Genomic DNA, 27,217 nt, shown 5'->3' with positions numbered 1-27,217 from the left:
CAGAGCAGTTTTATCGTTTTCAAGTCTATAATTGCTTTTTGAAGGCGTGCAGCTTGTAAATGGCACAGACTGCATATTAAATTCCTTTTTCTTCTTCGTGTTGGATGATCTTTTACAGTTATATAATACATATGTAACACACACAGTACATGCACCTTCTTGTGTAGTGGAGGATATCGCCGACACACTTTAGTGTCGACAGACAGGATTTGTCATGTGATCGTCTCATTACTGTAACTCCACCTTTCTCCCTGTGTCAGCTGAGCAGTGTTGTAATGTAACAAAGTACAAATACTTTAGTAGAATTTTCACATCTCTGTTCTTTACTTTGTTATTTATCTCTGATACATTTCCATTAACCGTCTTCGTTACTGCAAAATAAAACAAACAAAAACGTTGGTGACGTAATACCCATTTGTTGTTTGAAAAATATTGACCAATCTGATTCCAAAAATAAAATCCAGGCTTGATCGTCATGACGACGGTCATGAGAGAGTTAAAGGAGACGATTGTTGACTGAAACGCACAATTATTACTTTGTCTGACATCATGTCACCGTGGCTCTGTAAAGTCTGACTAATCTGGTTTACACAGAACAATAACCACACACGCACATGCACACACACACACACATGCACACACACACACACACATGTTCTATATCTTATATGAGGGACATTGCATTTCACCCTACATATTCATTTCCTGGGAGACTTTACTCTAACCCTAACCACAATTACTACTGGCCTAATCCTAATCCCAACCTCCTAACCCCAATCCTCAACTGCCCCAACCTTAAACACATACCTTCAATCTTAAAATGTAGTAATTTGACAAAGCAGGGACTTTGTTTTTGTCCCTAATAAGGAAGACAATAAGTCCCTACAATGTGACTGTGTAAACAGGTTTAGGGTCTCCACAACATTAGTGGGCTACTCTGACACATACATACACATAGACATACACAGACATACACATATTATTGATACACACACACACATATACACACAGCATATGTACACACATACAGACATACATACACACACATAGATATTACACATACATACATGCAAATACAGACACATACATGTATTACACATATGTAACATAGACATATTACACATACATACATACATACATACACATATGTAAAATACAGTATACAGACATACATGTATTGAGCCACACACATAGACATATTACAGACATACACACGCATACACACACAGACACACACATGCACACACACACACACACAGCCACACACACACACAGACAAACAACGGGTATAATGATGTGGGAAACTGCAGGTTCCAGCAGAGTGGACACTTTGATCAAAGAGCTGCTGTCGCTGTTGTTGTCGTGCAGCTGTTGTCGCTGTTGTTGTTGTGGGATTTTTCTGTTTTTTCTGCACCAGTTCCGGTGCGGACCCAGCGTTGATGAGGTGAAAACAGGAAACGACCGCTGAGTCGGGCAGTGCGGATGAAGCACTGGAAGAGAAAATGAAATGGAAATTGAAAAATGTACCGAATGAAGTGTGTGTGTGTGTGTGTGTGTGTGTGTGTTGTCCTTGGCCGGTCAGACACTGGTCAGGTTGGTTTCTCTGTGATTTTTACAAACACGTCCATGGAGGCGTGGTATCAAGAACTGAGCTGGTACTGAACCCTGTAGATAATAAAGAGTCAGGAACCGTCAGCTGTTCACTGAGTTTCCACGACAGAGAGAACAAACGATGCTTCGTTTGAGGGTGAAAAGAAACTTTTACGTTACTTTTGTTTTTAAATACGGCGACTTGACAATCACACGACAACGAGACCTTCAAGTCTCAAGTCTGAAGCCCCGCCCCCACACGAGAGGATCATTTGGTCCGTCACAAAACAATTGTGGGTGTGGTCAGATTTTAGTCTTCCGTGAACAGATTATCTTGACGTGTGAGGGATTAACAGACGCGACGATTTTAACGTCATCAGAAGGAGAAACCGTGGTCTTGTGTCACCAGGTCGTGTCCGTGTTGTTTTTATCTTGTTGTATTTTCACAGTAAAATCTGTCGTAGATTCCATTTTTTTTATCCGTAGAAATGTTTCCGTGCCACATTTTGCCGCCTGAAGACAAAGTTAGAGAATCACGAGACACTTTTCACATCTTATGAGGAAGAAAAAAACCCAGAAAAAAGGTGCAGACGTGTTTATAGAATTCAAATGTGTTTAATAAGAAATAAAAAGTGAGTGTTGACTGCCTCTGTGTCCCTGTGTCTCTGCAGCTGCAGTCCTTCCTGCAGGTCAGCGTGCTCCAGGTGCGAGTGGACGAGTGTCCCGGGTCGGAGTGCGCCGGCTCCGGCGGCTGCACCAGCGAGCTGAAGGTGCGGGACACGCCCACAGTGGTGGACTGTGGCACCATGAGTCTGGTGTCCGTGACGGTGGAGTCCACGGCCGTGTGCTCCTGCACGGGGAGAGACCAGTCCCACCAGTCCTGCGCCGCGTATCCCAGAAACCCCTGCTTCAACGGCAGCGTGTGCGTGGACACTCAGCACGGATACAGGTGCGTGGACGAGCAACGACGTCACGAGACAGAAACACACGAGTGACGTCGTGTTTTTTACTCGTTTAAAAAGTTTCAGGAAACATCAAAACAACTCAAAACACTGCAGTACATGTGCCAGGACTGTGAGTGGCGCTGTGACGCAGTGACAACATACACAGATATAACCACAGAGACAGAGACAGACACAGACACAGACACAGACACAGAGACAGAGACAGAGTCAGACACAGAGACAGAGTCAGACACAGAGACAGAGTCAGAGACAGACACAGAGACAGAGACAGAGTCAGACACAGAGACAGAGACACAGAGACAGACACAGAGACAGACAGACACAGAGTCAGAGTCAGACACAGACAGAGTCAGACACAGAGACAGAGACAGAGTCAGACACAGAGACAGAGACACAGAGACAGAGAGACAGAGTCAGACACAGAGACAGAGACAGACACAGAGACACAGAGAGACAGACACAGAGACAGACACAGACACAGACACAGACACAGAGTCAGAGAGACAGAGACAGAGAGACAGAGACAGAGTCAGAGACAGACACAGAGTCAGACACAGAGACAGACACAGAGACAGAGACAGACACAGACACAGACACAGAGACAGAGAGACAGACACAGAGACAGACACAGAGTCAGACACAGAGTGAACCAAGGAAATAAAATCAGGTTTTAACAAAGATAAAAAAATGACTGACGTGATCTTTACTTTATAAATAATACGATGTGATTGTAACACGATGACGTGAGAACTGAACGACTGTGAAGTGGAAAAACAAAACTCTGTCCTTGAGCAGCGAGATCAGTAAACATCGTGTAACTCTGCTGGATTATTGTTTCTGTCAGACATGAGCAGCAGCAGCAGCAGCAGCAGCAGCAGTAAAAGCAGCAGCAGCAGCAGCAGTAAAAGCAGCAGCAGACATGGTCTGATAGTCGGCCTTCACACTGTGTGAGCTGTGTATTCACGTAAGAAATATACATGACAAAGAGAATCATGTTTGTCTGATGCTCTTATTATCCTCACACACACACACACACACACACACACGTTTACTTTGCTCCACTGTGTTGTTTTAAATGTGCATGATAAATACATTGCATTGTGTGTGTGTGTGTGTGTGTGTGTGTGTGTGTGTGTGTGTGTGTGTGCTGATATTTGATGAAGTCACGGCTGAGAAGACAGAATCCACTCGTCTTCTAAAGTCGCTCTCACTGGTTATTGCTCGGCTGTTAATATCAAAAACGTTAAAATCATCACGTCTGGTAATCCCTCACACGTCAAGATAATCTGTTCACATCAACCCATAATCTGACCACACCCTCTCGTGTGGGGGCGGGGCTTCGCTGTTCTCTCACCAACATGGCGTCAGGTCCTGGAGCTCGATGGTTCAGAGAGTCCAGAGCGTGTGATTGTGTGTGTGTGTGTGTGTGTGTGACACTGACTCCTGCTCATTAACAGCAGAGTTTCTCTCGTCACTGAAAAAGGAAGAAATTCTGTCTGTAATTAGCATTTTTATTCACACCAGAGGGGATTTGAGAACCTTGTTCCAGCTGTTAACAGCTGCTTTACAGCTCAACACGTGTTGGTGGAGTGTGGGCATTTCAAACGTGGACGTGTTGGCAGCTGCAGGGGGCGGGGGTTACATGTTTGACTTAATTTAATTAAGTTGTTATGTTACGTCGCTCTTTGGTGTTCATGGCTTAAATCCACACTTTTCTTTCTCTGAGTAAAAGAGTTGACGCTCACGTTTCTGCACAGACGTGACTTTCTGTGCAGCAATCAAACCTCAAACCTCGCCGCCGCCGTCGCCGTGGACGACAGATCTGTCATGTCTGCCAGTGACTGAGGAGGGAGTGTCTTAATTAACATCAAAACGGCCGTTTTTTTCAGGAGAATCTAAACCAGACGTCTCCTGGCAGAGCGGAGCAGACGCACTGACCCGCTCTGACTTGTTGTAATTCAGCCGGATGCTCGCGTCTCTAATGGCGCACATGAAGGGCTCTTTGCAACCAATTAAATCAAACGCCGAGCTTTTTATCAGCGTCTCTGCTGTTACTCCACGCAGAGTCTGAACATTATGATGAAATTACCAGTCAATTCCCACCATTTTATCACTGCACGTTTGTATTTTTTCTTTAGTTTCTGAACGTTTTATGGAGATTACAGGTTAACAAGGGTCAAGTTTAATCATTTGACACGACTCAAGCTGCAGGAGGCAGCAACAGGAGAAGGAGAAGAAGAAGAAGGAGAAGAAAAGAAGAAGAAGCAGAAGAACCCACCAAGAGAGAAGTGCAGATTAGAATCCATCACAGATCGATTAAGGTAACGAGGAAAGAATGAGGATAAGAATGAAGGAAAACTACAAACTAAGATCAGTCGGCGTTCCCTTGGAAATTCCAAGTTCCGACTACAAACGCGGACTGGGATTGTTTAGTTTCGCGATGTTTTCCGCTCTTCTTTGACGCTTTAATAACGTCGGACTGTTGTCAGGACTTTGAGATTACATGTGACTCCGCCTCTGTAGGTGGTGTCTCTCTTTATGTTAGTGTGTGTTGACATGGACGTGTCTCTTGTGGACGTCGTGTTCTCTGAAGAAAGACGTCCACCATCAGACTCAGGTATGTTAGTCCGACTAAGGCCAGTGTTGTCTTAGTCAGACTAACAGCAGATTTTTGATGTTAGTGATGTGATGACAGGGAGAGAACAAGGCGGAGCAGAGGAGACTCGCACAGGAACCGAGCTCCGCGACGTCTTCAGAGGCGAGACTGAAGAGAGACGGGAGGAGACGAGGTCTCGAGGGACGCAGTGAAGGAAACGAGTGAAGGAAATGAAGTGTGCTTGTGTGAGGCACTGACTCATTGTCAGTCTGACACACATACGCTCACCAGCACGGACACATGGACAAACAGATTTAAGATCTGCTGAGGTCTCTTAACTCTATCTTAACAACATGTTCACGTCTTCATCTCACTGTTGGACACATTTCTCTCACAGGAAACTGAAGTTTATGTCGCTCCATGAACCACACACACACACACACACACACACACACACACACACACACACTGCTGCCTCCGTCACTAAGTTCTAATGTCTGATTTTGTCAATTCGGCTTTTGAAAATCCTTTATTCAGATTAACCTCAGTGACACAAAGTGACCACACGAGGCAGCAGAGGACCAGCAGCTCCTGTGTCCCCGCAGCTAAAATCACTGATTTTCTCTCTGGGCTTTGGTGTGGGAGAGTGAGTGTTTTACAAACTTCAGTTTCCTGTTAAAAATGTTTAAATGTCTAACAAAGAAATAAAGCAGCTAAATGTATTCTTCAGACACCACAGATGTAAAGTGAGGTGGATTTCTCTTAAGTTTATAAAAACCTGCTGGCAGCTAAAAACTGAACTGTCCCTTTAAGAAAGTTACAGTCAGAAGAAAGCACAGCTGACTCAGACTCATCAAACTTTTATCAGATTACAGTTAATGCAAACTGGAATTATTGTGGGATAGTTTCCACACACACACAAACAGATTATGGCCCAAGATTGAAGGAAGAACATGCAGATAATCCAGGCAGTGGGATTAATAATGAGATTGTGTGTGTGTCAGAGGCGGGATTACAGCTCACGCTGCCACGTTAACAAATATGATTCCCAGTCGACGGAGAATGAGCAAAACAAAGCTGCTGTAAGAGGATTGAAGGGCTCGGCCATTGTGACCAAATCTATGTGTCAGCTCGTCTCGCGCTCAGGGAATTATGGGATGACATTGCCAAAATGGAAATGCAGGCATGGAGCTTTGGCTGATGCCTCACACACACACACACACACACACACACACACAGTCGTGATAAACGAGTGGAAAATAAAAACATCCTCAGGTGAACTTTCATTTTCAGAGATTGTGTTTTGATCGTATCGTGTTTGTACGACACTTTGTGACCTTGCTTTCACCGACTCGAGTGCACTGTGAATATTTATTTATTCAACAGCTGAAGCTGATTTTGAAATCACTGATTTTCTCTCTGGGGTTTGTGTTTCGTGCGTCAGAAACACTCAATAAAAGACTCAGCAAATCTAATCTACGATGTATCACGTCTTTATCTCACTGTGAGAAACTGAAGTTTATTAACCACTCACTCTCCCACACCAAAGCCCAGAGATTATATCGGACTGCGTCTAAAATCTCCGATACAAACAGTTGTGATCACGTGGGCTCTGCGTGTTAGATGCATGTAGATCACATGATCACAACAACAACAACAGTGTGTGTGCTATTTCAGAGGTTATATCGGGACATGCCTAATTCTAACATCACACACACAGGAGCTGTTGATCCACTGCTGCCTCCATCACTGAGTTCAAAAGTCTTATTTTGTCCGGAACTGTCCCTTTAACTGCTTTTTCCTCCTCATCGTCCTCTTCATATTTACTGTCTTTTATTTATTCATATTCTTGCACAGTATCATCAATGCACAGACGTTTCTTTGTGTTTTTATTTGTTTTTTCTCTTTATTTACTTGTGTTTTTATTTGTGTTTTCTCTTTATTTACTTGTGTTTTTATTTGTGTTTTCTCTTTATTTACTTGTGTTTTTATTTGTGTTTTTATTTGTGTTTACTTGTGTTTTTATTTGTGTTTTCTCTTTATTTACTTGTGTTTTATTTGTTTTCTCTTTATTTACTTGTGTTTTATTTGTGTTTTCTCTTTATTTACTTGTGTTTTTATTTGCGTTTTTATTTGTGTTTTCTCTTTATTTACTTGTGTTTTTATTTGTGTTTCTCTTTATTTCCTTGTGTTTTTATTTGTTTTTTCTCTTTATTTACTTGTGTTTTTATTTGTGTTTTCTCTTTATTTACTTGTGTTTTTAATTGTGTTTTCTCTTTATTTACTTGTGTTTTTTTGTTGGTTTTGTGAACAAAGTGAAATAACAACATGATCTCTCCCCCTGAAGGTGTCAGTGCCCGGCTCAGCTCGAAGGCCCCGAGTGCCAGCAGAACAGGCGCAGTTTCCACGGCAACGGCTATGCCTGGTTCCCTCCCATGACGCCGTGCTTCGAGAGTCACGTGTCGCTGGAGTTCATCACGGACGTCGCTGACGGGCTGCTGCTCTACAGCGGACCTCTGGCTCAGCTGCAGGCCTGGGACCACGAGGACTTCATGGCCCTAGGTAAGAGGAGGAGGGGCTTAATCAGGTTTCCCAGCAGGCTTTGGGTCATACTGAGCTGATAGAGCGCAATGTTAGAAGACAGGACGTGGTGACTTTGTAAAAACTCTCACTTTTCTTCTGCTACATTTTCATTCCCTGTTTGTAAATGGTCGTCGGGTCCGGTTTGGTTTTTATTTTCCGTTGGTTGTCATGGACACGGAGCCAGACTCTGTGGGAGGAGCTTCATGTCACCTTTTGTCCACTCAGCAGAAAATAAACTGTGAACACAATCGTTAAATAATCACTGAGCGCAGTCATGGCACGGCGCTCTGCACTTCCTGTTTCGTGGCGAATGGGCAATAATTTGCCAAAATGCAGAGGGGTTGCCATGGCAACAGCATTTTGTGTAGTTTGGAGTCAGATATAGAAGATTTATATTTAGTGTTTTCAATCTGAGAGACTCTCTGTCCGTCCGTCCGTCCGTCTGTCTGTCTGTCTGTCTGTCTGTTGTTCCATCACTGCCAAAGTAATGTATGTGTGTGGGAGATGATGTCCTCCTGCCCGGACAGCCTCAGACAGTGTGTGTGTGTGTGTGTGTGTGTGTGTGTGTGTGTGCACGCGCACAGATGGTTCAGGATCCTTGGTTTCATGTCACATGGTCCATGAGTGTCCATCATTCTCATTTAGAGACAGTTTCACTCTGAGGACATTTTCACCACTGAATAAGGTCACATGACTGATGTTCCACATTCATGACTTGAGGGGACATTGCATTGACTCACATTCATTTCCTGGAGACTTACTCTAAATTGAACCACAATTACGACTGGCCTAATCCTAATCCTAACCTTAAAACACATCTTCACCTTAAAATGTAGTAATTTACCTTATGGGGTCTTGATTATTAAGTCCCCATAATGTGAGTGTGTAAACAGGATTAGGTCCCCACAACATTAGTGATACCTGGACACACACACACACACACAGACACAGTTGAACTGAGTCCAGGTTGTCGAGTCTTCGTTAGCTGCAGCAGACGAACCCTGAAACAAGTTAATTAGCTCTAAATATGTTCAGCCTGACGTTAATTACGATGCTCCACAAACAAACTCGTTAACTGTTTCAGAGCCGAGCGATAACAACTGTCACTGCACAATATAAACATATATGTAAACATGTATATATACATATATACATGTTTACATACATATTACATTACATACATATTAATCCAATCTAATCCGATTTTTCATGTGATGAAATCGCAGTAGACACCAGACGATGGTGAGAATAATAATCTTTTCTCGTGGTCCAGGTGATGGCGCTGATGTTTTAAGTTCTTTTTATCCTGTAGGGGGCAGCACTCGCTCGTCAGTGTACAGCCTGTAAGAAATGATGATAAAAAGATGAATTTACAAGAATCACATAAAGACTAAAAACATGTGTGAGGAAACTAACTGTGAATATTAATATTCATTTTAGTCCGAAAAGTCAAAACCGATAAATGTATTATATAATATATTTAGTTATTGTTTCTAAAAAACAAAGTTATGTCGTATGCACAACTCAGACAATGACTTTTCAAAATAAAGGTTAAACAATAGCAAAAAATAATATGAACTATGAAGTAAAAATGACACTTTAAAGAAGAAATATACAGCAACACGATTAACAGTATATTATTTATTAATATTCATTTTGTTCAATGCAAACAGATAAAGAAACAAAAGGAAGAGTTTTATTATGAATAAAAATGAATCAACAACGATGAATATTATAACGTTTGTGCAAATATTCATGTACAAACATTTAAAAAGAAGCAGTTTTCTTTGAAGTGAAAATCAAAGGAAGTCAGATTCAGTTTCAGATCAAATCAAGGACAAAAGTCAGAGAGAAGTGAGATTTAAGAAGAAACTGTGAAGAAACGACGAGATGTGAGAAGAACAAACACCAGAAGAAAAGAAAAACAAACGTGACTTCGAGACGACTCTTTAACCACAATCTCAACTTCCTCTCTCTGAACCGGCAAACTGAATATCTTACTGTACTGATGAAGGATGAGCAGCAGCAGCTACTTCAGCAGCAGCAGCAGCAGCAGTGGGAAGTTTTGAATTTTTAGCGATTTGCACGCTACGGAAGATGAAGTATTTCAGCTGAATGTAGCTTTTTTTTGTCACAGCACAGAACGGTTTAGGTTAATCAACGTGGGCGGAGTCATCACTTCAACGGCTGCATGAATCTGCCGTGACTTTGTTTTCCACTCGCCAGAGAAGGTATCAGGTGTTATGCTCGTGGAAACACAGCAACCACGCCGTGCCGGTGGAAACACGCCACATGTATGTAAAGCGCACATGAGGAGGACAAAAAGAAAATGTGATCACATCCATCATCTGTGACTATTAAACCTTATTAAGAGATGCTGCCCACTGAGCCTGCTCATGCTCCCCAGACACACACACACACACACACACACACACACACACACACACACACACACACACAGACACACACAGACCTTCAGTGCTCGGAGCCGCCCACTCATCTGCCCTTCATCCTGCCGCAGGGCAGCAGCACTGCTACACACACACACACACACACACACACACACTGCAGATGTGGCTGTGCACTGTATCCAATCTGCAGCCGCTGCAGGAGAAGAGATTACATGTTCGAAACAGTGTGTGTGTGTGTGTGTGTGTGTGTGTGTGTGTGTGTGTCTGTCTGTGTCGCCTCTTTAGGACCTTTTTTTTTCTCTGTTATAAACACTGACCTTGTCAGGACCAGTCGTCCTCATGGAGACCAAAAACCTGGTCCTACTGAGGCAGAACCTGGATCCAGGTTTAGCACAAAGATTTGAATTGTGGTTCTGGTTAAGGTTAGAGTTGGTCATTAACTGGTTCTGGTTAAGGTTAGAGTTAATCATTAACTGGTTCTGGTTAAGGTTAGAGTTGGTCTTGAACTGGTTCTGGTTAAGGTTAGAGTTAGTCATTAACTGGTTCTGGTTAAGGTTAGAGTTAATCATTAACTGGTTCTGGTTAAGGTTAGAGTTGGTCTTGAACTGGTGAGTGATAACAGTTTTTCATACCTGCACTGAACTATTGTTTAATGTCAGATGTTTGTGAGCTCGGTCGACAAGAAAGTCAAACTAACAAACGTCAAAAGAAAATAGACAAACAGAAATAATAATAATGAAAGAACACACAGCAGAATAAAATACAACAGAACAGAATCAAACATTTATCATGTGTGTAAATCACGAGTCGTGACTTTGTCCAGGAAAAGTCGTGACAGCAAATGTTCTCGATGTCGCGTCCACTCAGGATGACATTTAGTCTCAGTCTGAGAGTTTTTCAGTGTGTGTGTGAGTGTTGTGACAGGCGTCTGTCCTCGCTGTCTGTCTGTCCCACAGGTCGCCTTCGTCCGATCTCTGACTCATTACATTCTCACACTTTCACCGTGGTTACAGTCACAGTGTGGAAGAAACTGAGACTTTACAGAGGAAAACTTTCTCAGGTCGTGTTTCTGTGTTTTTCAATTCTTGGAATTTGCACAGGGTTCCCACAGGTCCTTAAAATCCTTGAAAGTCTTTGAATAATGACATGGGTCATTAAAAGTGCTTAAATTCTGTGAAAGAAAGAAGTTAAGTTGCTGCTAATGTTGGGTTCTTGAAATCCCAGGGTCCTTAAAATCCTTGAAAGTTTGTAAATTAAAAAAAACGACACTAAATTCATGCACTTTCAATGACCCATGTCTTTTTAGTTTGAAATTTGAAAAAAAAATTCAAATTTACCTCAATATCAACGTCACTTCTTTCTTACACTAAATCTAAGGACTTTCAATGATCCATGTCTTTTTAGGGTGATTTTCAAGGACCATCCTTGAAGATCCTTGAAAGTTTGTACATTTGCAAAGAATTCCAAGTCCTTGAAATTGTATTTGTTGTGTTACTAACTTGAGCCTTGTAATAATTTTAATATTGTGACGTCACAATAATAAAGTAAATGTCTCCTCTCCTCCCCTCCTCCTCCCTCCTCTCCTCTCCCTCCCTCCCTCCCTCCCCTCCTCCCTCTCCTCCCTCTCTCCCTCTCCCCTTCCTCCTCTCTCCTCTCCCTCTCCTCCCCTCCCTCTCCTCCCCTCTCCCCTCCTCCTGCTCTCCTCTCGCAGAACAGCGGGAACGTTTCAGACTCGCTCAGACAACCTTAATAGAATATTGTGACATTTTGAAGAAATGCACTTTTTTTGTCTTGGCAGGTGAAATGAATTCCTGACCGGGTTGTCAGTCCAGTTGCCTGGCAACCCGCTGGAGAAACACATAAAGGTTTTCAGTAAAAGCAACATTTTGTGAGATGATATAAACATGTTTTGTAACATGGAACATTTCAACGTCACAGAGAAAACTTCATTTAATTTTAATTCTATTTAATAAATTAATTAATTTCTTTACTTCTTTGTTCATTAAATGACTTATTTCTTTACCTTGTAACCAGTGTGGTAATCACCACCTCCTCCTGCTCTGATCAGCAGTATGACCTCAGGTGTGTGAGTGACATTGATCGACAAAGTAATGACTCGTGTCTGACAGTGAATGACAAACATGACTGGAAGCTTCACACACGCACACACACACACACGCGCACACACGTGCACACACACACACACTCAGGTGATGAGCCACAGGCCACTTCTTGTCCAATCAATAGACGAAGAACATTAAATGTGTGAGATTACAAACCCCTGCAGAATGGACAAACAGGTGACCAGCAGGGGGCCACGTCCTCACTAACAGCACAACATCTACTACGTACATTAACTTCTTGAATCCTGTATTACAAAAAAATGAATGTTGAATTTTGTAAAAAACTAAAGTAATTCATTGCACCTGCCAAAAAAATTGCACTTTTTTTAATGCTTTTATTAGTTTTACATTTTGAGATTTCCAGCATGTTTTTTGTGAAACAATTTTTTTGTAATTTTACATTGACATACATTTTACACTTCAAAACGTAAAGTTTTTCATAGAAATTTGCGAAGCTTTTGTAACATTACATTTTCAATCATTCATTCCAAACATTGTTAACATGACGTTTAGTAACATTTTAGTCATGTTTTTGTAAAACAAAGATTTTCGTAATTATTTTTAAGCTTTTTATAATTTTCCATTTTGAAATTTGCAGCCTTTTTTTGAATGTTAGTCGTGTTTTTTGTAAAATTACATTTTCAATTGTTTATTCAATGTTTGGAATAAACAATTCAAAATGTAAAATTACAAAAAGCATCACAAAGTGCAAAATAAAATAGGATTTCTAAAACTTTTCATAGAAATTTGCGACGCTTTTGTAACATTACATTTTGAATCACTTATTCCAAACATTGTTTACATGACGTTAAGTTTCAGTTTACAAGGTGAATTGTCACAATAACGTCATGTTTTTGTCACACTACATTTTATTCTATATTTTTTTTACATGTCGTCTAAATTAAACCCTAACCCTAAAACCAGGTCTTAACCTTGAAAAAGCACACATACACACACACACACACACACACACACACACACACACACACACACAGACAGCTCCTGCAAAAGCTTTTTTTCTAGAAGCTAATACACGCTAGTTGTGGGGCGGAGCATGAGCTGACAGATCGCTTTATACAAGTTTCCACAGCAACACCTGCTGATTTGCACTCAGGCTGACTTCTGTGTGTGGTGTGTGTGTGTGTGTGTGTGTGTGTGTGTGTGTGTGTGTGTGTGTGTGCAGTGGTATGATTTGTAACGCCTGCTTATGCAGTCCATATGCTCGCTGTTTGACTCCAGGTTTCCCCGGCCGCCAGAGGAGGATCTAGGACATTTTTATAAGCCTAAGAGCTATACTCCCAGGCGTGGTGTTTGAGCCCTTCACACACACACACACACACACACACACACACACACACACAAGTTTACTCCCCGTCGTCTGTCTCAGTGTGGGAGGTCATGAATAACGTATGAGGAGCAGAACTCATGTGGTCGAGTCCTGTAAGTGCAAAGCCATGTCTCGGCCTGAGTTTAAAAACCTCCTGTGAGGATGGACTGACGGACAGTGAGTCTGTCTCAGTCCCAGCGGGAGCTCTGTAACTGCGTTTGTGTCGTCGCAGCGTGAGCAGAGCTCAGCGATGTTGTGACGAGCCATTCGTCAACAACGTGTGACATGTGACAATATTTTTTAAATAATTCACCTCTCCGAACCCAAACCCTCTACTCTACGACCTGTGCCACGACCTGTACCATGACCTGTGCCACGACCTGTACCACGACCTGTGCCATGACCTGTACCACGACCTGTGCCATGACCTGTGCCATGACCTGTGCCTCACCTGTACCTGTGCCATGACCTGTGCCTGTGCTGCGACCTGTGAAGTTACATGTCACGTTTGAAGATGAACTCATTATTCAGATGTATTGGTTAGTGATGGATGAGTGAGTGAGTGAATGTCCTGTGTGTGGAGACAAACACAGCTCTGTGTTTGTCAGAATCACTCTTGAATGAATAATTCACACTCATAACCTCCGTCTGTTTGAAGCTCAGGAACATTTGAACGGAAACACACGTTTAATTGCTGCGAGCCTGTTCAGCTCATTAATGGAAGAATAATGTCAAAAATGAATGAATGAGTTGATTCCCAGTCATTAGATGAAATCAGAGCAAAGCTCCGCCTCTCTGTTTGTCCTCGTCTGTCTTTGATGGTGTCTCCTCCCTGCGTACGCTCGTCTCTGACTCTCTGTTTGTCTCTGCTTTGTTTCCTGGTGTTTGACGTCTTCTCTGTTCTCACACTTTCTGCTCGTGTTACTGAGAGTTCAGCTCGTGTGAGATACTTGTATATAGATTTAAGCATTTATAACACGACTCCACTAATGTGAGTGTCCTTGTGGTTTTAAATCACAGTAAATATGAAGCATCAATGTTGCTGTTCATGTTTGTATGTTTGTGTAAAGGTTAAAACTCCTTACCATACCAAAATGATGTTTTTAATGCTAAAATATAATAATTACAGTATTTCAAATTCACTGTATTGGTTATTTATGTTTTCTCATTTTTACGACTAATATAATTCTACTGCTGCCTCGTGTGGTCACTTTGTGTCACTGTAGTAAATCTGAACTAAGTATTTTAAAAGCTGAAGTGACAAAATAAGACATTTGAACTTAGTGATGGAGGCAGCAGCTGTGTGTGTGTGTGTGTGTGTGTGTGTAAAAGGCGTAGGTGTGTAAAAGGTGTGGCGTGTGTGCGTGTGTGTGTGTGTGATGTTAAAATCAGTGATTTTCGTGTGGGAGAGTGAGTGGTTCACAAACTTCAGTTTCCTGTTGTTAAAGTCTGTCTCACACTGAGATAAAGACGTGAAACATAGATTTTTATAACGAAAGTCTTTAGTTTTGTGTCCTAAACCTATTAAATACATTAAATACAAGTATTTCTTTAAGGGTTTGTGAGTTACATGAGGAAGTCGGAAAAGGTGAAGAGACAGCACATGAAAGAAGGAAATGAACGACGTAACAGATTAAAGCAGAGTGAGGTTTTCACCTCAAGACGACAACAAATGACTTAAACAAAGGAGGAAGGTTTGGGATTAAAGTCATTTATTGAATTTGACTCTGCTCTGTCAGGTCAAATTGTCGAATCCTCTGCCAATATATTCAAAGTAATTGGATCATTCCTGAAGTGTGGCAGCGACTGAATCTACCTCGCTCGCTAATTGTCTGTGTGTTGTTTCCTCTGCACCTGCGGCTTTAATGAAGTAGAGAGACACTCAGCGCACAAGCTCATCTCTGCTTTGACAAGACAATTACACAAGAACCTCGACTGCCTCCAGGTCAGCGCCGACGCACACTTACAGCCGGCAGGTGAAGAGATCTGAGAGAGACAGAGACAGAGACAGAGACAGAGACAGAGAGACACAGAGAGAGACAGACTGAGAGAGACAGACTGAGGGAGACAGACTGAGGGAGACAGGCTGACAGCAAACAGCTGCTTCATAAAAGCTTCAGTCAAACGGTAAAAGAGTCGGGAGAAGAAAGCGTTTGTGAAAGCAGCAGAAAAGAGAGAAACGTCAGTTTGAGTGAGAAAACTTTAGGAGAGAGTGAAAGAGAGTGAGACGGGAGGTAAGAGAGTAGACAGGAGATGAGAGAGGGAGGAGAGGAGGACTGACACTGTGAGGATGATGAAAGCTCTCTCACACACACACACACACACTGACAGTCGCTGTCAATCATCAGGACGTTCTGAAGCAGCAGATTATTAACATTTATCTCCACATCACGTTTTCACAGCGGGTGCGATCACTTTGGCGGCAACTAGCGCGGGTCCTACTCAGAACCGTTAGCGAACCAACTACTGTAAACGTCCGACTCACGCACACGCACACACTCGCACGCGCGCACGCACACACACACACACGCACACACACACAGTTAAGGAGCTTTCCTGTCGAGAGTGACGTGACCTTTTGACTTGACAAGAACTCGGACGTTACTGGTCTCAGAGGAGGTGACGAGAGTAAACCACTCACTCTCACACACCAAAGTCCATAGAGAAAATCAGTGATTTTAACATCACACACACACACACAGCAGTTGTTGATCCACTGTTGCCTCCATCACAAAGTTTAAATGTCTTATTTTTCTCACTTCACTGTTTGAGGAACTTTGTTCAGATTGACACAAAGTGACCACACGAGGCAGCAGAGGACCAGCAGCTCCTGTGTCCCCGCAGCTAAAATCACTGGTGTTCTCTCTGGGCTTTGGTGTGTGAGAGTGAGTGGTTTACTAACGTCAGTGAACATGAATCTATCACAGACTTAAGGCAGGTGCAGATTTTTATGACTTCTGTTCCGTGTCTTTAAAACTCGGCCAAATCCTGATCAAGCAATTTTATTTATGTTTTATTTAATTTTTTTTTACAAATGAAGACAAATGTGAAAGTGTCAGTGAAATTCACACTGGAGTTTCTCTAAATACTGAATGTTTTAATTAATTCCCGTCTATGCTGCACTCGCCTCATTTTTTTTTGGGGCAAATTAGGATTTAGAAAGAACTGGAAATGAAACACGAGGAGAAAAGAGAGCTTAAGAGAGGAATGAAAAGTTAATTCTGGCTCTGTGTGTGTGTGTAATCGTAATGATAATGTGTGTGTGTGTGTGTGTGTGTGTGTCTGTGGGGAAAATTGGGAACAATGAGCGCTTGGACATGAGCTGTGACGGCCATTATAATTTTTAATTGAATACAGCCGACAGAGACAAACTGCTGGTGTGACACCAGCTTTAAAACAACATAATTACATTACATACAATTATAATTTGTGCAAAGTCACCGCAGACGCAGCGGGAGTCGTTTTCATATTATTTTTCTGGAATTGGATCATAAAAACTTTTCCCTGAGTTTACTTCTTGTCTTTGCAGCCACAAAACAAAACACATGAAATAAAACACATGGTTCCATGTTCTCGTTCATTTTAGTAAGATAAGGGTGTCTTTTATTTTGTAGGAATAACTATAAAAAGTGACTTTCACTTCGACCAAAGTCCTTTTCTGCTCACATACTTCTGTGTACATAGCAAACCTATCAGCCAATCAGAAAATAGTATTTCTTGTTGCCGGGTAAATGCAGGGCTTGTGTCTCACCTCCACGGCTGCAGAGAGGAAACAGGAGCTTACAAGGATTCTTTCTGTGATGTAGTTCAGTGTTAACACGGGGTCTTTTAATCTGAAAAGTAAACAGGATGTTTAATTTTCTGTGCTGCATATCCACACTGACCTCTGACCTCTAGGTATACAGGTAGATAGGTATATACTGTAGGTGTACAACAGTGCATGTGAGCGGAGTGGGTGAAAATGTCCTCTCCTCGTCCGCTCCATCATACATTTTCAAATGAAACATGAGCTTGACCGTTTTTCCCGTTTTTTTATTCATATCATTTAAAAAATACCACAACTCAACTCAACTAAGACTTACGGTAATGTTTCGTTTTTAAGCTGACAAAAACAGTGAGACAGTGGGTAGAGACCGGAGATGAGGCTCCGCTCCACCTTTCAAATAAATTCCCGCTCCTCGCTCAACAAAAAATCCTTCCGCTCTCCGCTCACATGCTCTGGTGTACAAGTAAACAGCATACAGCATACAGGTGTACAGGTGTACAGGTATACAGGTGTACAGGTATACAGGTGTACAGGTATACAGGTGTACAGGTGTGCAGGTATGCGGGTACTGGGTGTACAGGTATACGGGTGTGCAGGTACTCTGAAGTATACAGGTGTACGGGTATGCAGGTGTACAGGTATACGGGTGTACAGGTATGCAAGTATACAGGTGTACTGCAGAGCATACCAGTGTACGGTATACGGGTGTACAGGTATACGGGTATATGGCTGTGCAGGTACGCGAGTACGGGTATACAGGTGTAAAGGTGTAATACAGTATACAGGTGTACAGGTATCTGGGAATTGTACAGGTGTACCTTGGGTAGGTGTACAGGTATACAGGTGTACAGGTGTACAGGTATACAGGTGTACAGACGCGTTTTGCTGTATACAGGTGTAAAGGTGTACAGGTATGTGGGTGTACGTTTCTGGGTGGCTGAGTGTGGGTATACAGGTGTACGGGTATACAGGTACACAGGTATACAGGTGTACGGTACGCAGGTATACAGGTACCATGTTCAGGTACGGGTACACGCGGTACTCACGGGTGTACAGGTGTGCAGGTGTCACAGGTGTACGGGTATACCGGGTGTACAGGAGTCTGGGTGTACAGGTATACAGGTACACAGGTGTACAGGTACACAGGTGTACAGGTGTACAGGTATACAGGTGTACAGGTATACAGGTACACAGGTATACAGGTGTACAGGTACACAGGTATACAGGTGTACAGGTACACAGGTATACAGGTGTACAGGTATACAGGTATACAGGTGTACAGGTACACAGGTATACAGGTGTACAGGTACACAGGTATACAGGTGTACAGGTATACAGGTGTAGAGTTTTTGTTTTAATAACATACAAATAAACACATAACTCAGTCTGTGAGTGAGTTTCAGCAGCAACGATGATGAATGTCCTTTTCTCTGTTTAACATGTTAATTCTGTACATGCACACACACACACACACACACACACACACACTCTTTTAACCACTTCATTAACTTTTAATTTGCCATCTGACTAAGTCAGAAAATAGGACGTAATAAAAGCGTTTGTCGTCTGTGAGTGAAGACAAATCCTCATCAGTGTTGATGTTCACTTCATTCATTCATTCATTCATTCTTCTTTATGTGACACTGGATTTACCTGCTCTTTATCTCACCTCCGATCATGTGACCGCCTCCACACAGAGCTCGTCGACGGGACCCCCACCTTGAAGATCAATCACGGCTCAGGCACAGTGGTGCTACAGTTGCCAAGCAACGTGAACGTGGCAGACCGGCGCTGGCACCGCCTGGATGTCCGCAGCAACAGCAAGGTGAGGGGACGACGCCGGCCGCCGTTTATGACACGGAAAACATGATTTCTGTGACACGTGAGCGTCTGTGACAGGAAAACCTGCTGCTACTGTCACAGTTTCATCAATAAGATGAAGAAAAAAACTGCTTTTTGTCCACATTTGTGGCATTTAAGGGTAAATATATGAAGGAAAGATAAACAGGTGACATTATAGTAAAATAACTATTATAAGTTTCTAATCAGAAGGTAATATAATCAGATTTCCTATTAAATTGATAATAAGTGATAATATTATTTGAAAAATGTGTTTTTTCACATTTACTTCAAAGTTTCATCAATAAAATTGATAAAACAATATTGTTATTTTTGTATAAATTTGTGACATCAACAGGGAAAACTAAAAAGATGACATTAGTACAATAACGATAACAACCCCAATAAAGTGGTAAGAAGTTTAATATGTTTTTCACTTTAAATTTCACAGTTTTGTCACTAAAATTGATCAAAAATGTGTGTTTTTTATATACATTTGTGTCATTAACAGGTAAATATGTGAGTAAATAAAAATAAAAAATAAAAAGGTGTCACAAGGGATAATATTACATGATTTTTTCTTCTTTACTTTCTCACTTTGGTCACATGAATAAAACGTGACGCTCTCCTCCACAGGAAGTGCGTTTCACTCTGGACCGCTGCTCTGGAGCAGCAGTGATGGAGATGGAGGGTCTGGGCACGTGGTTGACCACCGAGGATCACTCCACCTGTGAGGTGACGGGCGTCACGCCCAACACCGACAGGTACGCCGCGTCTCACCCGTGTGAAGCGATAGTTCAGGTGTTTTCACGTGTGTGTGTGTGTGTGTGTGTGTGTGTGTGTGTGTGTGTGTGTGTGGTGAGGGGACAGAAGCTAATAAAAGGTGTGTCTGAAGAAGTCCATGATGTCTTATAGAATATTTTACTCATATTAACTGTTAAACTGACTCTTTTAACTCAGATTTGAAGTGTGTAAAGCACTCACTCTCCCACACCAAAGCCCATAGAGGAAATCAGTGATTTTAGCTCACAGGGTAACAGGAGCTGCTGGTCCTCTGCTGCCTCGTGTGGTCACTTTGTGTCACTGTGGTCAATCTGAACAAAGGTCATTTAATGCCGAAGTGACAAAATAAGACATTAGAAGTTAGTGATGGAGGCAGCAGTGGATCAACGACTCCTGTGTGCTGTGATATTAAAATCGCTGTTTTTCTCTATGGGGTTTGGTGTGGGAGAGTGAACACGTCACAAAACAACATTAACGTCTGTTTCCTGGTTGAAAAACTCTGTCTAATAATAATGATATTAAATATTAAACCAGTGAACAATAAGTTTAAATGTGACTATGGTGTTGCTTTGGACTCAAACTTAGCAACTAAGGCAGCAGAAAACCAGCAGTGGAGCGAGTCTCTGCTGAGAAACACACGTGACGTTAAGTGTGTTCTAGACTATAAATGTGTGTGTGTGTGTTTTCTGAAGGCACCTGAACATGAGCCAGGTTCTGCAGCTGGGCGGCGTCAACGAGGACATTCCCTACATCTACCCTCAGCTCCAGCACAAACACTTCACCGGCTGCATCCGCAACCTGGTGGTGGACAGCAAGGTGACACACACACACACACACACACACACACACACACGCATGCATGCAGTATAAGCACACAGCCATTAGCACACACAGACACGCTCACACCTGCACTCTGGCTGATAAATGGTTTAATAACAGGTTTGAACATTCACTGTACTTGTGTTTTATTTTTCTCCTGCTTTTAACTGGGACCTCAAAGCACTTTCAGATACTCAGGACACTCAGGACGCTCTCGCTCGCTCTCTCCACTCCCGTCCAATCTGACGACCGAGTGCAGACCTTTCATGTCGCCCTCTGCTTCTCTGCGCGAGGGAAAATTTACAGAAGTGCGATAATCTGAGCCCCAAACTCGGGCAGATTAAAACCCCGTCACGTCTGATAACCACTCGCTCGGCCACTTCGTCCTTAAACCTTGATTAAAAGTGTTTGTTCAAAAAAACAAAAAACAGATGAAACAAGAGATTGTGCCGCGTCAGTCTGCGGCTGTTTTACCTGATATGAGTGGTATTTAGACGTAAATGTCACAGTTTTTAAAAATGAATTCCCACTGATTCAGAAATGAGCACGACGTCGATTCACAGATGATTAAAAACAAAAAAAACATTTACTTTTAGCTTACTTTGAAAATGAAATAAAATGACGGAGAAGTTACATTTGTGAAAATGTCAAACTGTCGTGTGGTCGTCGTCAGGTACCACACACACACACACACACTCATATTTCTGATGTGGAGGCAGGAGTGAGTGGATGAATAATAAAATCACTGATTTTCTCCATGGACTTTGGTGTGTGAGAGTGAGTGCTTTACAGAGTGAAAGGTCTGTTTAACAGCGAGATGAAGCGACTGTAAACCACTCACTCTCACACACCAAAGTCCACGGAGAAAATCTGTGATTTTAACATCCTACACACACACACACACACACACACACACACACACACACACACACACACACACACACACTCACTGCTGCCTCCATCACTAAGTTCAAATGTCTGATTTTGTCAATCATTGACCTCAGTGACACAAAGTGAATCACAAAGTCATTTGAAGTTGACGATATCTAGGTCACATGTTTCACGTCTTTATCTCACTGTTAGACACTCATTCTCCCACATACAGCAGCTGCTGGTCCTCTGCTGCCTCGTGTGGTCACTTTGTGTCACTGAGGTCAATCTGCACAAAGTTTCTCAAACAGTGAAGTGAGAAAATAAGACATTTAAACTTTGTGATGGAGGCAGCAGAGTGATGGAGCAGCTGCTGTGTCACTGATTTTCTCTATGGACTTTGGTGTGGGAGAGTGAGCGGTTTACAAACACAGGAAAAACTGTCTCAAACACATTCTCATTATGTGAAAGATTCAATCTGACCTAGATTGAATTCCTTCGTTCCTTGGTTAATTGGCTGGGATCCTTGTTTTCCTTGTTTCCTCAGTGGCAGACGTGCTGTTACTGAGCATGTGTGACTCCGGCTGGTTCCTGTGTGTCGCTGCTCGTACAGACATGTGATCATGTGATCAGTAAATGTAATGTACACTCACACACACACACATAAACATGGAGGCGTTAAGATCAAACGCAAGGAAACAAGGGCACGAACAGAGGCTTCAGTCACAGCGAGAGCATCTATCAAAGTCAATTACCCTCACCGCACCATCGCTCCTCACACCTCAAGTGAAACAGAGGGTGTTGCTATGGCAACAAAATGTCACACATTAGCACATTCTTTGATGATAAAAACAACAACAACATCACCACAGGAGGGTGAGGAGAAATCAGAGTGAGGAACAAAAATCTGAATCAAAACACACGCCGTGGAAACATGTCCGTCAACGCTGTTAGTCACGAGAACGCCGAGCGTCGTCTGCTCCTCGGGGATTCATTATCCCGGGCTCCGCCCACTCATTCTCTCTCATTAGTTCACGACGCTTGCGCAGCCTCCTGCTACGTCTGCTGCCAACGATGAAACACAGAAGAAAGTGCACGACGTCCACTCATCAGCCACTTTATTAGGTACAGCTTCACTGGTCCTGAGTTAAGATTCACTGCTGTTTCCAATCTTTTTATGCTCCAGCACCAAAGTCCACAGAGAAAGTCAGGGATTTTAGCTCACTGCTGGTCCTCTGCTGCCTCGTGTGGTCACTTTGTGTCACTGACGTCAATCTGAAAGAAGGATTTCCAACTCAGAACTTTAAAAAATAACACATTATTTTCAGCAGCAGCAGCAGCAGCTCGTAAAGTTGAGCAGAGAGAGAGGGAACATATTAACGTCTTCTTCTCTGTGAGGACACATTTAGTCATTCAAGGTTCTGACGTCCTGTCAGCTGTGACTGCAGCTGCCTGTGCGAGGGTTCCTTCAGTGTTTGGTTTCATCGCTGTGGTGTAGAGAGACGAGAGAGGGAGAGAGACGAGAGACAAGAGAGGGAGAGAGACAAGAGAGGGAGAGAGAGGAGAGGAGAGAGACAGAGAGGGAGAGAGACTAGAGACAGAAGAGAGGGAGAGAGAGAGCAGACAAGAGAGGGAGAGAGATCAGAGAGGAGAGAGAGAGACAAGAGGGAGAGAGGCGAGAGGGAGACAAGAGAGAGGGGGAGAGAGAAGAGACAGAGAGGGAGAGAGAGAGCAGAGAGAGGAGGAGACAAGAGAGAGGGAGAGAGAGACGAGAGAAAGAAGGCCACTGTTCCCTGAGCTCATGTCCTTCAGCACATGTGAAGGTTCTCCTCCTCCTCCTCTCTTCTCCAGCTCTGTGCCGATTTCACATGAGAACTTAGTGATGGAGGCAGCAGTGGATCAACAGTTCTTGTGTGCTGTGATGTTCAACAACAACGTGAACTTGGTCTTCTCTCCTCTTTCCCTCTGACCTCTGCTCACCCTCTCCCTCCCTCCCTCCCTCCCTCCCTCCTCCCTCCCTGTATCTGTCCATGTGCAGCTGTATGACTTGGGTTCTCCGGCTGACTCTCAGTCCAGCTCGCCCGGCTGCCCGGCCACTGACAGCAGCTGTGTCAACATGGGCTTCCCGTCCTGCGGCCGCCGCGGCCGCTGTCACGGCGAGTGGGGCTCGTTCAGCTGCCAGTGTGTGCCGGGATACACGGGACACGGGTGTGAGGAGGGTGAGCTCGCTTCATGTTTTTACCTCAACACCAGGGTCTCGCATCTCTGCAGAGGTTTTACGTGGATTCTATGAACTAATAAATAATGATAAGAACTATTAAATAAAGGACGATAACATGAAAAACATGGATTTTATAAGAATAACAACCAAAAAAAGTAACATGACATGAGACATGAGAGACACATGAGCTGAAACACACACACACACACACATATATATGCCTGATAATGAGGTGTGAGTTATTTAAACATTTTCATTTGCAGCTCACATCATTTTCACGGCTAAAATAAGCTCGTCTCCTGTGAGGATTAACGAGGATGCAAACATGTGTCGTGTTCTCAGCTTTTTATTTCTTCTCTCGCAGCCTCGAGGGAAAACACGGGAGTTTAAATATGATCAATTTAATCTGACGTTAATCTGAGTTTTCCAGGCTGCAGTCAATTACGGCTGATAAGACTTTTTTACTGCTCATTCTGTACAATTATATTGTTGGCTTGGTTGTCATGACGACACTCTCTGACCAGTGGATTTTAGAATTATAAGTAGATTTTTAAACTTTAAGCAGATTTTTAAACTTTAAGTAGATTTTTAAACTTTAAGCAGATTTTTAAACTTTAAGTAGATTTTTAAACTTTAAGTAGATTTTTAAACTTTAAGTAGATTTTGGAATTATAAGTAGATTTTGAATCTACAGTGATAACCGAGTAATGCTGGGCTTTGTTGTTAAATCCCAGGTTTTGTCGTTTATTTTAATCTTGGGTTTTGTCATTTAACCCCAGGTTTCGTTTAATCCCAGTTTTTTTCGTTTAATCCCGGGTTGTGTCAATTAATCCAGGGTTTTATTGTTTAATCCCGGGTTTTGTTACCCACTCCTACTCAGACGTTAGCACAGAAGTGTCCATCATGGCCCCGCCTTGATTTTAGCTCACTGCCCACATAGCGGTCGCTAAAGCTAAAGCTAAATCCCAGAGCTGAGCTTTAAACTCAGAAACACTGATGCACTGATTCAGATTTAATCCAAAGAGCCGACAGAGGGCAAACACACACACACACATTCTCTGTGATTAATGAAGTGAGTGAACTAATGAATAAATGAATGAAGGTTTACGTCTCCATATTCATGAGAGATGATTCATGTCTTTGATAAAAGAGTCTGGAGCACCAGCTGACTGACCTGTGTGTGTGTGTGTGTGTGTGTGTCACTACCAGAGGTGCCAGAGTTCTCCTTGGATGGACACAGTTACGTCCAGTACCAGCTGGCGTCACCGCTGCCGGCTCGCAGGACGTGGATTCAAGTCCTGGTTCGAACCCGGAAACACAACAGTACGATCATCAGCGTGACGTCCAAGGAGCAGAGTGAATACCTGAGACTCGAGGTACAGACACACACTCGCTCACTGTGTGTGCGTGTGCGTGTGCGTGTGCGTGTGCGTGTACTGTCTGTGCGTACAGACAAGGAGACAAATGTCACTTTTCTGTGTCATCAGCGTATACTGTAACTGTGTGGAGCAGATTTCTCTGTTTGTGGACAAAACAAGACATTTAAGAGAAACTTATCAACATTTTTCCCGGGTTTTGTCATTTAATCCCAGGTTTCGTCATTTAATTTCGTGTTTTGTCATTTAATCCCATATTTTGTCGTTTCATTTGGTGTTTTGTCATTTAATCCCATATTTTGTCGTTTAATTTCGGGTTTTGTCATTTAATCCCATATTTTGTCGTTTAATTTCGGGTTTTGACGTTTAATCCCAGATTTTGTCGTTTCATTTTCAACAGTTTAAGAATGAATAGAGGAAATAATTGATTCATTGATCGACGATCGCTAAAGGCTACGTAGACATAGACAGTAATAAATGAGAGTGAATAGTTACCATATGACAAAGAGTCATGGTGAACTGCTGGGTCACATGACGCACACTCGTTCCCACCCAATATTTACGGACTCTAAAATATGATGTCGACGAAAATGGACTTCTAGTGTTTAGGAGACGTGACTCTTTATTTTCCTCCCACATTCATTCCTTCATTTATTTGCGGCGTCTCGCAACAATATAGATATTGATGAGAAATATTGATTTTCTACCCTTTTTTTTTTTTATTTTATTACGACTCCAGATGGATAAAATCTTATTTCAGTGCAGAGCGCCCGTGTGCAGCTCATTGATTTACTGTGTGTGTGTGTGTGAAACAAACAAAGTCCTCAGTGAATTCTGTTAATTAGCAGATACAGAATCTACATTTGTTTTCATTGATATTCACCCGTCGTGACTCCGCTCTCACGAGCACAGACGTGACGATGACGATGACGATGACACCTGACACTGGAGCTGCTTGTCCTCTGCTGCCTCGTGTGGTCACTTTGTGTCAACGAGGTTAAGTCAAACAAAGTCAAAATAAGACATTTGAAGTTAGTGATGGAGGCAGCAGTGGATCAACAACTCCTGTGTGCTGTGATGTTAAAATGTATGTTTTTCTCTGTGGGAGAGTGAGTGGTTAACATTTATTTAAGCTATCGTACACTTAAACTGATGTGGATTTTATTCGATAAATCTTTTGTTTTGTGGCTAAAATCAGTTTTAATTAGTAGTAGATACTTTAAAATCACTCATCGTTTTAATCACGGAAATTGTTAATTAAATTAAAATATATTGCAGCTTTAAATGTAAGTCATGCTTATTTCCCGCTTGTTGTCATGTTTTTGCTGCTGAGCTGCCCCCCACACACACACACACACACACACACAAACACACATTCTCTACGGCCCCTCCCACTCTGTGTATCGATCACACGTCAGCGTCTGAAGTGATGATGATTATCCACAGCGCGGCCGCCGTCATGGTTACACTGCCTCTCCTCTGATTCCCCGTCCGTCTCAGCTTCTCCATCCATCACTCCAACAATTCTCCATTTTTAAATGTTATCCGCGGGTGCAGGGAGCATGAAAATATGTGTGTGTGTGTGTGTGTGTGTAATCTCATGAGGAGGAGGAGCCCCCCCACTGAGGAAGAGTGGGATCCCTGCCATGTTCTCTGATGGAAATATTACAGTGCTGCCTTCAAGGATCATGTTTTCTGTGTAATTCTTCTGTTTACTTTTCATCAGGGAGGAAAACGTGTGTGTGTGTGTGTGTGTGTGTTTGACATGCATTGAAATTAAATGCTTGTTTTAAGATAATACATTCTCTCCCCTGTGATATTTCCTCTTCCTCCCCCTCTTGGATTAGACTATTGTTTCACTTTCACACAGGCCAGTAAATATTAATTTAAATCAATACAAATGTTCGGGGATTTGCTGAGCAGTGAAATCCACAGAGGCATAAAAACA

General features: G+C 42.6%; 1 protein-coding gene across 1 annotated transcript in view; it reads left to right on the top strand.

Annotated features, from left to right (window-relative positions):
• Positions 1-27,217, top strand: part of si:ch211-186j3.6 (putative neural-cadherin 2) — a 65,619-nt gene that overhangs the window by 33,900 nt on the left and 4,502 nt on the right. Inside the window, exons 14-20 of the mRNA XM_044030850.1 lie at positions 2,262-2,539; positions 7,499-7,713; positions 19,059-19,186; positions 19,837-19,964; positions 20,676-20,799; positions 23,711-23,891; positions 25,103-25,269. Of these exons, the coding sequence (XP_043886785.1) occupies positions 2,262-2,539; positions 7,499-7,713; positions 19,059-19,186; positions 19,837-19,964; positions 20,676-20,799; positions 23,711-23,891; positions 25,103-25,269 (1,221 nt within the window). The remainder of the gene's footprint in view (positions 1-2,261; positions 2,540-7,498; positions 7,714-19,058; positions 19,187-19,836; positions 19,965-20,675; positions 20,800-23,710; positions 23,892-25,102; positions 25,270-27,217) is intronic.

The sequence above is a fragment of the Solea senegalensis genome, linkage group LG7 (genome assembly GCF_019176455.1).
Source record: "Solea senegalensis isolate Sse05_10M linkage group LG7, IFAPA_SoseM_1, whole genome shotgun sequence".
Classification (NCBI taxonomy): domain Eukaryota; kingdom Metazoa; phylum Chordata; class Actinopteri; order Pleuronectiformes; family Soleidae; genus Solea; species Solea senegalensis.
This window is presented reverse-complemented; position numbering and strand designations above follow the sequence as displayed.